The following is a 14,081-nucleotide window of genomic DNA, read 5'->3' on the forward strand; positions in this document are numbered from 1 at the left end:
AATGTCACACAACACAGTCTGAGTCCTAAGATGTGTCCAGTAATGAACATCACTGATTATGCAGAAACAGTTTACAAGAAAATACAGATTTTTCAAAACCGAGGTCCATTAAGCAATATGGAAAATTAGTATTAATTTAAAACAAATAATGAAAATAGTTTTGTTTGCGGTTATTTGAATGTTTTTAATGTTTGGATATAAACGTTTACCTGAGAACTGGTGAATACAGGTTTTTTGCCAAGTCTTCGGTCATCACCCTTGTCAAATGCAGCTGTAAAAGGAACAAGCAGTTTCTTTACTATTTGGCAGGAAAAAAGGGGGACAGAAATCCAGCCAGCCTACTCAGTTAACATCATGTGAAATCAGAAAGCACTTCTTTGGGTCCTGTCATTATTCTAGAAAGGCTAATTTTGGTGACATAGCAAATGTTAAGTGGAAATACATGGTTTTATGTTTGGAACAAAAAATGTGGGATCTGTAATGACATCACATGGCCATAAGCAAGTTACTTAACTCTTCTGTTTCCCCACGTCCATAGTAAGACTTTTGTTTATCCAAGCTCAATTCATTTAAAGCTAGCAGTGCACTGAGACCTTTGAAAGTGTACAAAATTTACAAAAAGATACCTTCAAATTTAGAGTATTAATGACTTTTAACTGTATTGTTAATTATAAGATATTTATTTATACTATATAAAGAAAAGATTAATTACATTAAAGTAAATGAAATTAGTTTTCAAAACTGACAAAGCCAAAATACCTAAATGTACACACTAAGGTCATAGTGCCTCTTTGGATAGCATGCAGCGTAATGTCATGAGAATTATCCCTGTGATTGTCATGTGGAGTTTTCAGGCAGCGAATGCCTTTTTTTTATCTGATGTACTCTGGGAGGAAAGCAGTTTTCAACAAAGCTTATAAATCAGTTGCACTTGTAGAATACAAAAAGGATATTTATAGACACTGTACAGACCCAGAATCGATAGGTTTCATTTATGTCTGTATTCATATTTCAGCTCAAGAAAAGGTTTTGCAAAAAATATATTAAAATTTAGGCATTCAGTGCCTCATGTTCTGATGTGCTATACATGGAAACATTTTTTGTATGTATAATACAGAAATTCTGGTGAATTCTTACTAAAGATACTAAAAATAATTTTTATTTAGGTCTCTAAAAATCACACAAAAGGTATGCTGAAAATGGCACCCCAGGGATCTAATCCTTTTTCTAGCAGTGACTCTGCACATTAATACATACCAATATATTAAGACAAAATCCATATAAACTTGTGCCTAAGAAAACATAAGACAGGTTGTAAATGAAAGAATCACAATATCATCTCTCTTATTTTGGCATTTTTCCTCCTCTGTTACAGCTTTCTAAATCTATATAGGCTAAATTTCCAGGAGAAAAGCCACCACCGGAAATCTTTAAGATGAAAGTTGACCTAAGTTATCCTAGACATTTTTCACCTGAGGATTAAAATCTGTCTACCAATATTGTACAATCGCTTTGCCTGTAATTAAACCAGATAATTCATGCAAACATTTCAGCCTTTTCATATATAAAATGTATGCAACTTCAGTTAGAATTTAACCTAAAAGAAAACAAAACAATTTTTGGCAAGATGGAGTTTGGACCACTAAGACACACCTTGATTTTAAATATTTTTTTCTATTGAAAGCACTAGTGTAAAGTAGCTAAAACATCATTCGCAATATATACATGATCATCTTAAAAGTAAACCACCCCAAATCAGAACAACCCACCCTTTTTTCTAAAGCTGACTCCTCTGCTCCTGAAGGATTTTATAATCAAGAAAGAAATCCTAATCCTGTTTTACAGAGTAGTATGAGATATTATTTGACTACATCCCTAAATCATGCTTAGAAAGACTGTCACTGCATCTTTCAGCATGTGAATGTAGAATAAAATTTTCATCTACCTCTAGGAATAAACATTTTTATAACTATTATATCCTAGCTACTATTTTCTTTATCAAAAGGGACATAAAAATGTTTATTTCTCCTTTGAATCAAAAGTGATTTGAATTCAGAGAAGTATGTAACATTCTTTTTTTTTACAACACTGTACTGTCAAAGCTAATATTAAACCATAACCCGAACTCCATCATCAGTTCCACAGCCTCAGAATACTCGTGCACTTCAAAACAAAGGAGCGTTCAGAACAAAAACTCCTTTTTGTTGGAAGTGCTGTCTGTTAAAATGTTGAGAGCACCATGCAGCTCCTTAGGGGCTCTCTGCAGCAGCACACACAAGATCACAATGCCAATCAACCGAGGAGCCCAGCTATCTGCATTTGTTCCCAGTGCACAGGATGAGCATTATGCAAGAGATGAGCAATATTTATACATCATGGAGAAAAAGATAAAGGACAGAAACGGAATTCATAGAATAGATAATCTGCTTTGTGCAAATTTAATTCATCCACAGCTCTTATCTCCTTAAAAATGAGGCAGATAAGGTTTTTAATCCTACTGCAGTGTTTTCAGTAATTTAGCGTAGCTGTAAATAAGAATAGAATCCATCTACATGATGGGGAGGGTGGGAGGTTTCTATCATACATACTCCTAAAAAGAAAAGCAGGGCAGACTCTTCACAGAAAATTACTTACTGATTCCCATGTTTGAAACTAGCTAAGCATGCCATCATGCTTCTATTCTAAAACACCACTTCAAAACACAAAGCAGCACAAATTTTAATTGAATTTGTATCAGGCTCCACAATTCCATCTGCATTGTATCTACTAAACAGATTGCTAAAAAATTCTAATGCCATTTGATGCCAGACATACCTGCTTGTATTTTCTGTTGATGGTCTGGCCTCATCAGCTTCCAGCCTTCTGTGTGACGAACAGCATAAAAAGACTGAACCAGGAAGACCCAGAGCTTATCACGCAGCGCCTGGATCTTGCACGTAAAACCCTGTGTTCAAGTAACAAATCAGCAGCTGGCGAGGGGCATATTGTCATAGCAACCAGTCATTATTCCTTTCAGAATCTACTTACTCCCTAAGCTAGATCAATGATGTCATCACTTATATTTTATAACGGTCTGGTAGATGGAGATGCTGTTTTTGAAGGATTATTGCCCACCACAGTGATTTTTTTCTGTACTTTAAAACCTACAAATTACAGCACTAGTAAGCACTACATTGCTCTCATTGCTCTTCTTTTCTTTTCTTTTTTTTTTTTTTTTAAATGAACCCCATAATAGCTCTTCACTGTCAGCTGTGTCACAACAAGGTCAAATACTCCAGGGAAAAATAATGTATTTGATTAAATTTTCATTGCTTTGACCAAGTAGATCTACAATAGCACCAGACTGCAGTAACTAATTTTTCATTTTTTTTTTACTCTTTGTCATACTATTGATGAATTATTCCCAGAATTACAGTCAACCACAGCTTAAATGTCATTATTTAGATGTGTGAATATACACGGTATGTTACACACATGGAGCCTGACATCTCCACCCCATCCAAAAAACACACATGGGATTAAATGTCAGTCCTTGCTTTAGAGGACAGTCTTAAACAAAAGCAAATGTACCTGTGACCTTCACAAAAAGGGGGGGAAATATTTAGGGAGAATGAGAATAAGCTCTCTTCCCCTGTAAGTTTGAGGTAATGCAGCATTTTGGTAAGTTTTTTTCTTATCACAAATTAAAATTGATAGTAAAGATCAATGGGGCAGTGCTGCCCATAGGACTTATATTTTCGGTAATACACAGGAATTTTTTGATTGCCAGGATGGGGTTTCTCTTTAAAGTAAACAAATGTCTACATTATCTGTACTTCCAAAAGGATCTTGGATTTATGCAGATGCTTTTCTGTATGACCCCAGTTGCATGACTGAGCCATCTGAGTTCACACCGTATCATCTGATTTGAACCATGACATGAAACAATACTAGAATAGTTTTTCTACAAACACTGCACACTGAAGAACCTACCATCTCCTTCACATTTGCAGAGTCCAACAACATATCCATTGCTACAAGAAGAGAGCAGCTATTTTCATTATTAATGCTTTTTTCAATTGCACTGAAAATTAGTTCTAGAAGGTCAGGTTTGCTGCTCATTGCCTGTGCCTGAGGAAACAACAAAAGGCAGTTGTTTAAAACAAAAGCGTGTACTTTGTATGCAAAAGCATTACTGAGCAGAGACGATCTGCTATCAAGCTGTGCAGGAGGTATTCCAAAACTGAGCATCTTCTTTTGTATCCATTCCATAATCCCACCCCTCTCCAGGCCTCTAGCAAATTATCCTGAGGCCTCGCTCATTAACAGAAATTGTAGAAACAAGCACACTGTGATGAATTTACAGCCCCATGCAATTCTGGATCCAAAGACAAATTGTTTTAACATTTCCCTAATAATTTTTTTCACTCCTCTGTACATATTAAAAAACATATTTCACAGGAGAAACGAACTGGCTGGACGACTTGGTATGTTCTCACCAGAACATACAGCATTGCCACATTCGTGCAACTCACAATAAAAAATCAGAAGAAGTTTGAGTACACTGCTCATACTCATAATCCTGTAAACCCATGCTGTTATTCCAGGGATCTGAAAGCTTTTTTGGAGCTGATATCTACACGTTTTACAACACAGAAACTGTCCCACTAAATCAATTGGAACCTTTGCTTAACTGAAGCACATAATCTGAATGCAGTATTAGCCCTGTGTATCAAAGTATTTATGTACTTTAAAACAAACCTGGAAAAACCCACCCCCCAAAAATCTTAGTGCTGCCCAAGTATTTTTAAAATTTTCCATAGAATTGTACTTCAAAACAAAAGTTGAAAGTATTTTGGTAATTTAACAGCCTGAACTTGCCAAAATGTCATATAATTCAATTTATTTGGAAGCATATAATAACTTGAGGGCACTTTTACCTGCAACAAAACAGAGAAGCTTTCACTTTGTACTACATGTGGGAAGTTTGCAACAATAAAGGTTACACATTCCTCATGTAACCGTGATGCCAAGGCCACAGCTGTCTCTGTCCATTTCACTCGGGGAAGGCTATTGATCAGCCGGTCACTCTCCATCAAACGGAAAGCAGCATTCTTGTGGTTCTTGAAACAGAAGCAGAAATTAGCCTGTTGCCAAGCAATTACCTAAAGAATTGCTGATTGTAAAGTAGCTTCTGTCCAGTTACTGAACTTTTACACAATAATGTCATTATTTCCCTTATTTAAATAAATTTGGATTTTTATAATTCTTAAAATTATATGTGCCTTTGAAACTAAAGCAGAAAAAGAAAAATCTATTGGTTCTGTTTTGCCTGCAGTTAGGTAGTAACATTTTCAGTAGATTTTATTATATTTTTTTCAACTGTGTCATTACATACTGCAGTCCTGAAGAAAATAAGGCAAATGTTAGCTGGAGAAGCTGAATAGAGAAAAAACATTATAGGTCACTGAAAGATATAAGAAATTCTTGAATAAAACATCTAAGTTGAGATTTTAGGTGGGTGTGGATGGCCTAGCATTCGGGATACAGAGAAAACTTTTTCATAATTATGAATCCTTTTGCTTTATTTAAAGGAGTCAGACAACAAATATTTATCTTCCCAGATGGAGTTTTAACTGAACTTACCCTCTTTGTTGTCTAAAGTTTCTCAAAGAAAAGTAACTGTGATGTTTCTAGTTACATTTCAAACATGCAAACAGATTTGCTAATATTTATTACCCTGGTCTGTGTCTTTGGTTCTTTCATGCATGGCATCAGCACAGTACCTGAGGGCAACTTCTACTGGCAAACACATCACTTGAAAAGAACTTGGAATTTATGGTTATCCACATTAGAAGGGCCTGAAAGCTCTATTCAACATGACCTAGCAGGACACTGATAAATTATGCAGTAACACTTGAAAAAGCAACAATTCAGATAAATATTTGACACAAAAACCCCAACTGCAAGTTCAGATCACAATCACATTTGTCCTATGCAACTTAAAAAGCAGGGAGTACCTTCTTTGTGCATATTACAGTTGAAAGAGAAAAGCTGGCCATCCATTGTTAAAATATATTTTAAAAACTATTTTACTCATCTCTGGGCAAACTCAGTTTGCTTCTCTGCAGATCACGTAAATTAACAATTACATATATGCTTATGGGTTGATTTTGCTCCCACTGGACTCAATTACAAGCTTTTTGAATTGCCTCGAATTCAACCCCTGCTCACAAGGCAATAAGCATTTACTCCCATTAGACACTTAAAGTGAAATATAAAATGCCTTCACTGACTTCTAATTAAATCAGCACTTTGTAGAAGTGGTTCTAACTGAATTTTACTTCTCTCATTGTACTTTTTTTCCTAAGCATTGTAAAGTGGACTCCACTTTACTTATCTAAAACTCCAGTAATTTTCTTGCATGAGTTTGAGACATCAGGGATAGGTATACATAAAGCACCTGGAGAGTGCTTTAAATGGCACTCCCATTTTAATGTTTCTGTGTTCATGATTGTGGTTTCCCAGTGATTTTCCCATTAGCAATCTCCTTTTCTTTGCACCTTTTTTCCCTCTAAAGGGCTGTCACATTAACTAGGTTTTACATTTCCAGCATCGGTAAATGAAAGGATCGGCAGAGTTATACTGTTTAACTGGGTGTAACTGTTAGTTTTACAGCAGAGAACTCTAGCAGCAGAGAAAAAGGACAGTAAATCATACAGTAGCCCCTGCAAAATTAATGTAAGACCTTTTCTTCTTCCTCCCTCAAGCAGCTTTAAAGCATTTCTGCAGATTACAAAAAACTCCCCTGGGAATTCCACAAGTTTTTGGAATGGGTGTCTTAAACGCTTAAATGAATGCTCACCAGAACCATTCTCTGGACAGAAGAGGCTTATACTTTATTGTTTAATTTTGCAACTCTAGACGCTTTCAAGACTTCAGTCCATAAAATACCAGTGAATCTTGCAAAGACACACCAACACAAATTTTAAATCATTAATATGGGAACTAAAACACACTTTAGTCCAAACTGCAAAAACCTTCCAGAGAAGCTGGGTACACAACAGGGGCAGTACCAAGTACCACAGTGCCATGACTGTTCTGCAAATTCTGGCAAGGTAGCACATGTATTTCAACACAAACTGTAACCACAGCATCTTTATATACTAGAATAAGCAGAGGGGAAGGAAGGCCTGAACATTTACCTTTAAACTGTCCCAATAATGTTGCAAAAGGGCCTAGAGAAGATCCTAGAACTGTGTCTACGTGCACTTGTGGCTACAGTACACACTTGAGGTAGTTTGGAGTTGGAGATGGGTGGTGGTTTAACTATGAACAGCTGTGTAGATCAGAATGAACTGATCTATATCTGAAAATGTTACTTAAAACATCTCAAATTTTATACAATTTAATACAAAGCTGTGTGCATATTTTATGAGGAACAGCTCAGTTTAATGGTCTAATATGGGGGCAGAACACCCAGCATCTCGAGATACTAGGCATACTCTTGAGCTGCCATCTTTATTCTGTTAGATTTTTGCATTGTGGTAGAACTGCTCAGGTTTTATAACTGGGGATATTCTCAAGCTTCTCTTGATCACAGAAGCACAGGTGAGCTGGAAGGTACCCTCACGGATCACTTGGTCCAACTCCTGGCCCTGCACAGCACCACCCCAAGAGTCACACTATGTGCCTGAGAGCACTGTCCAAACACTTCTTGAACGCTGTCAGGCTGGGGCTGTGAGCACTACCCTGGGGAGCCTGTTCCAGTGCCCAACCACCCTCTGGGTATAGAACCTTTATCTAATCTCCAGCCTAAAGGCACACAGCTCTGAAATCTGTCATTTTGCAGGCTTTCACCTAAATATGCAGTTGCAGCTGCCACTCATAGCTGACCTGCTGGCCTCAGCACTTTAAGTACTTCACCATAGAATTCCTGAAAAAAACCAGTCCCAAGAAGGCTTCACAGTCCTTCCAGCAAGGGGTAGATCTTGGCCAGAACCATTTAAGAGTGCAACTCTTGAACCAGAGGTATGTTTGACAGTGTGCACGGCCATACGGAGCTATTTAGTTTGTGTAACACGGTAACACAGACATGGCGACAAGGACTTCAGCATGCGATATATGAGATGCCACATATTTAGTTGTCTGTTGTGTGCTAGAACCAAAATCATGTTGTGAATGTTACCTGAGCTAGTTAGATTACATTTTGTCTGTGACATTCCACACTACAGCTACATATATAGACCAGGCATGTTTGGCAGCAGCTCTACTGATTTACGTTTATTTCTACATACTTTTCATATCTGTTACAATTCCGTGTATTTACAGGCTGAGTACTTGACCAAATTTCTGTTAACAGGTCTAGTTCAAATCAGTTACCTTAAGTCAGCTCTGAGCACAGTTTTATACAGAAATACAATTAGAAAATACTTAAATTTAGGCAGGTCTAAACTGGAACAGTGTAAGTGCGTGCCACAAAAAATGAAAGCGGAGATTTGGGGGGGACCAGTGTAGTACTTTTATCTGAGAAGTAAAAGATATGGGTACTATACTGCTACTTTATTTTTGTAAAGTCAGCCTGCCTGTAAACAAATAGCTTGTGATCATTGACAGCCAGTGACCACCTGAGGTCTGAAAATAAAGAAGTCAATTTTTTCCAAATTAGAATACAGGTAAAAATGAAAAGGCAATCACAAATTATGTAACATAGCGATTGATACACTGATTTCCTGTTCTTCACTATCCAAATACATAACCAGAGAATCATAGGATGGCCTGGGTTGGAAGGGATCTTACAGATCATCTAATCCCAGCCTCCCTGCTGTAGGCAGGGACACTTTCCACTAGACCAGGTTTCTCAGAGCCCCCCCACCCCGAGTCTGGCCTTGAACACTTCCATAATGTTGCATTATGATGTCACAGTTGTGTTTCATAAACATATTTTCTATTATTATGGTGGACTTGGATGTGATGATCACTAGACTGTGTGTCACGAAGCATAACAATGGCATCTCGCATCAAAATAGTTTTTTAAATTATTATTTTAATTGGAACTTTTACATAGTATAAATGTACTACATATTTAAGATACTGTATTTATTCTCTCTTAAATTACATTGTACAGCGAAATAAGGAAAAAAATTTACATTGCTCTATTTTTATACAAAGCACACTACTTACCAAAGAGTTAATCAACATAACAAGACAATTGTTCTGAAGTTCAGTAGGTAAATTGGCAAAGCTTTTCTCTGAAAAACATCTTGCAAAATGTTTTCCTACCCATCTGTTAAAAAGAGAGCCATTCTTAGGTAAGGAAATGAAAAATGTTCTATATTCACTTTTTAGCATAAGTGATACCTCTGAAGTATTGTGAAGAAAAAACATGTTTAAAATGTGAACATTTCATATGCCAAAATAAACCCTATCTTGCAAAATAAAATATTTTCAACAGAAAGCAGATAAATTAAAAATAAAATATTTTATTTTATTTTACTTACCTCATGCAATCAGCATATAGGTTTTCCACTCCCATTGAATGAGCAATGGCCATGCATTCCAGTACAGGTTGCTGTTTGCCAGGAGCAGGCTAGAGTTGTTAGAAAATTATCACAATTATTGTACATTTTGATTTACAGAAACCATACAGAAGTACAAAATCTTTAGTTCAAACAGAAGTAATGTCAGCTGCCATGATATTTAAGTTTGTTTGCCTTTATGCAGTCACCTATTTCCACATGTCAGTAAAGTAGGATTCAGCCTCATGAGCCTAATGCATGAAAATGCTCAACTCTACGCAGGTGCTTGTTTTTAAACCAATTTTAATTGAACAGACATTTTTTTCTAAATCTATGCCCATGAAACGAGATATGCAAATATAAAGCGTTTGCACATGCCCACCAAGAACAATTACATTTACAATGGCACATATTAAACTATACTCAGCATGATTTAATACATTGAATTAATCATGTGGAATACCGCTTTTAATCAGCTGGGGTTTCCAAGTGTCTATAAATAGGTGGATGATATCACAGGCCTTATTCCCACCATCAATCCCAGATTCACACCTAAAAACAGGGACTGTTGACTTCAGCCAACACCTTGACTGCGTAGTTCTCACGTATCTTGTCACTTATGATTAAGTGTTAAGTAATAGATTCAAAATTCTCAGGCTCTATAGCTCACAAAGTAGCAAGAGAAGTGACATACCTTTTGGAAAAAATCGCAGTAATCTCTTTTCAAAATGTAGATAGCTACTTCTTTTAGCCCATCCAGCCCATACATATCTGCAATGCCCAACATGCGACTAAAGAGAAAGCAGTAGCGACAGGAATAAAAAAATCCTTGTGATATATTCATTTTGCTTACAGGACAATTTACATGCTAACTTCACCTCTTTGTTCAGTCAGAACTTACTGCAGAAATAGACTGATAACCAAAGTGTGACACTTACCAAAGAATAATCTTCAAAACAGAAACATATATTGACCTAATAATAATCTCCCAGCCATCGAATTCAGCCTATATAGAAGCAAGCCTCAGCCACTAGCTGAGAAACTGTTTAAGAGACTCTCAGTTTCCCTATTTTAAGGATAGCAAATGAAAAAAAAACATTTGTGCCAGCGGAGTTTTGGAATTTTGTAGGGTTTTTTCCAGAGATTATGTAAAAGGTACTGATGACATTCTTAGAAAGCAGAGTGAGCAAACTATTAGTTATTTTATATAATAATCAATACCATAGTTTTATTTTCTATATCAATTCATTAGCTATACACTGATATTGGGACATATAAACAATTCCATATTTTTAGGAAATTGTAGCATTTTCATGTTTAGTGGCTGAGTTCATCACCTAATATGTAAATGGTTTCAGAGAATAATTCACAAATTTCAGAATTTACTTCATTAATACAGGATTATGTATAAAACGGTGATTAAAAACTATCCCAGAAGAAAATGCCAACATTTACATTGGTTCCTGTATATCATCTTTCATGGATCTAAGACTAACTACTTAGCCTTCTCATCAAGTTGAGTGATTATTAAAAAATAAATTAAAAATATTAACTATTATATACTATCACACATTGTATATATTATTCTGAAAACTAAAAGGAAGGTACAGGCAAATTAGGAATTATTTTGGTATTAAACATTGTCCTGTTTTTCATTCTCCTCATAGAGTATTCCAAAAACAGCTGGCACACCTTTTCCAGTAGCTGTCAAATAAATAAGATTTCTTCAACAGCTTTATTTTTGGAATTTTCCTTTTGACTTTTAACTGAGAAAATACAGAACAAGCAAACAAGCAGAAATTACAATTAAAAAAAAATAAGATTTGACATATACCCAACATCAACTTCGTCTGGGAAGTCCAAAATAGCTCCATATATAAAATGCAAGATGACACTCATTTCTGCATGGCTTATGCTGCAAAAAAGAAGAATGAAAAAATACAAATAAAGACATGCCCATAATAAAATGCATCCCTTTTCTTAACCAAAGGAAGTTGGTCAAAAAGCTGATACATCATCCAGCTGCTCTGTGAATGGAAGGTGAATGATCTGATAAAATTAAAGCAGTAAGATTTTGCAACGCAAAACTATCTAAATGGACTACAGTTGGGGTGAATTTAGCTACTCAATAGTCTTGCTGAAATTTTCTAACACTTTAAATCTTTAAAAATAAGTAATAAGTAGACTAATACTAATAACTATATTATTTATGCTGATAATATGGAGGAAGGATTTTTCATCATTGCCAAGCTCTTTACTAGCAATAAGTCAATATTAAGTAACTATATAATTGTTTTATTATAATTACTCTAAGTCTTTATTTTATGACATATTTATCTTTTGCAACACTAAAAATACATTTAGTAGTTCTATTACAGTGCTAAGTAGAAATGTTACTCAGAATATTTAGAAAGTCTTTATTCAGATTAAGAAAGCTGCAAGTCCTACACAGTAGTGTTTGCATCCTTTCACAGTCCCAGCATCATAATGCAGAAAGGCACAGAATGCCTAAATGATGGACATGATCTGAACACCACTTTCTTGTACTTGTGCACATACATTTTTGTGTGCAATCTTTAGGACCCACAAGTGCTCTGTGCATTAGTATAAATGGAAGGGAGTCATGCAGAGCTAAGACCCTTTAAAACATTAGACATGTTTAAGCAATTGAAATTGATGACTAAAAACAAAAGGAAAAAAACCCAGCGTTGCAACATGCAAAGAAGCAAAATCAGCACAGTTGTCTCCCTGTATATCAGCACACACAATAGCCATAAAGGCAGAGAGAAGGAGCTTCCCCACAGTCTTGACAGCTGTTACATTAAGCAGAATTTTCATTATTTCAGAGTAAGCCATATACTTCATTTATAAGTTATGTCAAAGACAGCACAGAAACCAGGACTAAGCAGAAAAGTGAACTGGAAAAGGTAAAATTATGAATATAACCCATAATAGCAGAAATTATGCAACACTGGCATGAGAATAGTCTCATATAAGGATTTAGTACTTCTCAGGAGAATGCCTATTCTGAAAAATAAGGATGAAAATTTCTTAACCACAGAGAAATCAATTACAGAGAGAGAAGTGTAAACACCAGAGTAATTGGTGACTATCAGCCTCTAAAACACCATAAAAACTAAGGAATAAATTAAATTGCAAGTATATTGTTTTGTAAGGATTTGGAAGTTATAATCAAATCGACAGATAACCTTTCTGATTTTGCAGTAGTATTTTTACACTGACAGAAAACTAATATGAATATTTAAGAAAGTATCACTTGACCAAGCAATTTTATATTAACACAAAGCAGTTACATTTTGCAGCACTGTAAGGTACACAGTTCTTTCTGAAGAAAACTGAGTCAGCCAACAGCTAACATGTACATGGATCAGTACTCCTTTGCTTTTAAAGGAAATTGAATGTATTTCAATAGAGTTTTCTGATACTGAAAAGAACTAACCTGGCAGTCCCCAGCTTATCTATGAAGTCTTAAGTATTCATCTTACTCTCAATTATTCTCACACAGAAAGCCACGGTGAATGTCATACATGAAATCCCTATTCGTGCTTGGTCTTTGCATATTAAGTCCTTTAATTAATTAATTCTGAGTTAAATATTTTTAAATTGAATGTTAAAATGACCCATCAGCCCAGGTACAAAAATCCAGTTCCATTATCAGTGTTTTCAATTGTTTAAAGTAGTTTATTAAGAGAGTTGCACCCTTCCCAGTTAAAATTTTCCCAGTTAAAAATCACAAACTTGCCCCTTCTCAAACTTCAAACCACCTATACACCATAAGAGTTACCTTTCCTGTGTTTACTGTATACTTTTACAAGTGTTTTGAGATGTATTGGATGTATTTTAATACCTTTTTTTTTGGTGTTTTCACTTGCATTCTGATTCCAAGGCCAAAACCCCAATTCTAATAGCCAGCAGATATTTTTAGCCACAAAGCCATTACTCTGCAGGCAAGCTCCATGGCAACCTGAATACCGGAATTTTAATGAAGGCATTGTAAGCTCCCTTATCTCAACTAATACCCCCCCCTTACATCGATGAGCCATTGGTGGACGGAGATGATCCATCAAAGGGAAAGCACCAATCGCTTTGGACCGAAGGGGCGGGCTGTGGGCGGACTGGGGGTGGAGCAAAGACACTATAAAAAAGATGAAGCATAGAGGCGGGGTCTCTTTTCCCCTCTTGCTCGCTCCAGGCCAGCTGTGGGAGGCGTCGGTGCTGGGCATTCAAAGCCTTACCCCTTTTTAAGGGGCTTTTAGTAATTTTTTTAAAGTCAGCCCAGCACTGCAAGTTCTTTTTCTCTACCTGAGGTCTAGTGCTGTCTCAGCCAGAAGATCTCAATCCATGCGCTCCTGGGGCATACCATCTGCTGAGCCATAGGATCCCAAGTTTTTATATTTTTCTAATTTCTGTAATTTTTCAATTTTTCTGTTTTCAGTAAATTAATCTTTTTAAGAGTTGTCTCATTTCTCACAGTGAACAAGCATGCTAGATAAAATTGCTTTCGTATACGCTGCTGGAATATCACAATTAAACACTACTTAGGAAATGTTATTTGTCTTTACA

The 14,081-nt window shown here is 36.0% G+C and overlaps 1 protein-coding gene across 2 annotated transcripts in view; it reads right to left on the reverse strand.

Annotated features, from left to right (window-relative positions):
- The window catches only part of BTBD8 (BTB domain containing 8), a 42,924-nt gene that overhangs the window by 15,186 nt on the left and 13,657 nt on the right, over nucleotides 1-14,081 (reverse strand). For both annotated transcript variants that reach the window (XM_048312367.1, XM_048312366.1), the window contains exons 6-13: nucleotides 11,332-11,412; nucleotides 10,192-10,288; nucleotides 9,480-9,568; nucleotides 9,163-9,265; nucleotides 4,920-5,102; nucleotides 3,973-4,110; nucleotides 2,815-2,944; nucleotides 210-271 (exon numbers count right to left, since the gene is read on the reverse strand). In XM_048312367.1, coding sequence (XP_048168324.1) covers nucleotides 210-271; nucleotides 2,815-2,944; nucleotides 3,973-4,110; nucleotides 4,920-5,102; nucleotides 9,163-9,265; nucleotides 9,480-9,568; nucleotides 10,192-10,288; nucleotides 11,332-11,412 — 883 coding nt within the window. The remainder of the gene's footprint in view (nucleotides 1-209; nucleotides 272-2,814; nucleotides 2,945-3,972; nucleotides 4,111-4,919; nucleotides 5,103-9,162; nucleotides 9,266-9,479; nucleotides 9,569-10,191; nucleotides 10,289-11,331; nucleotides 11,413-14,081) is intronic.

Source organism: Corvus hawaiiensis, chromosome 9 (genome assembly GCF_020740725.1).
Source record: "Corvus hawaiiensis isolate bCorHaw1 chromosome 9, bCorHaw1.pri.cur, whole genome shotgun sequence".
Lineage (NCBI taxonomy): Eukaryota > Metazoa > Chordata > Aves > Passeriformes > Corvidae > Corvus > Corvus hawaiiensis.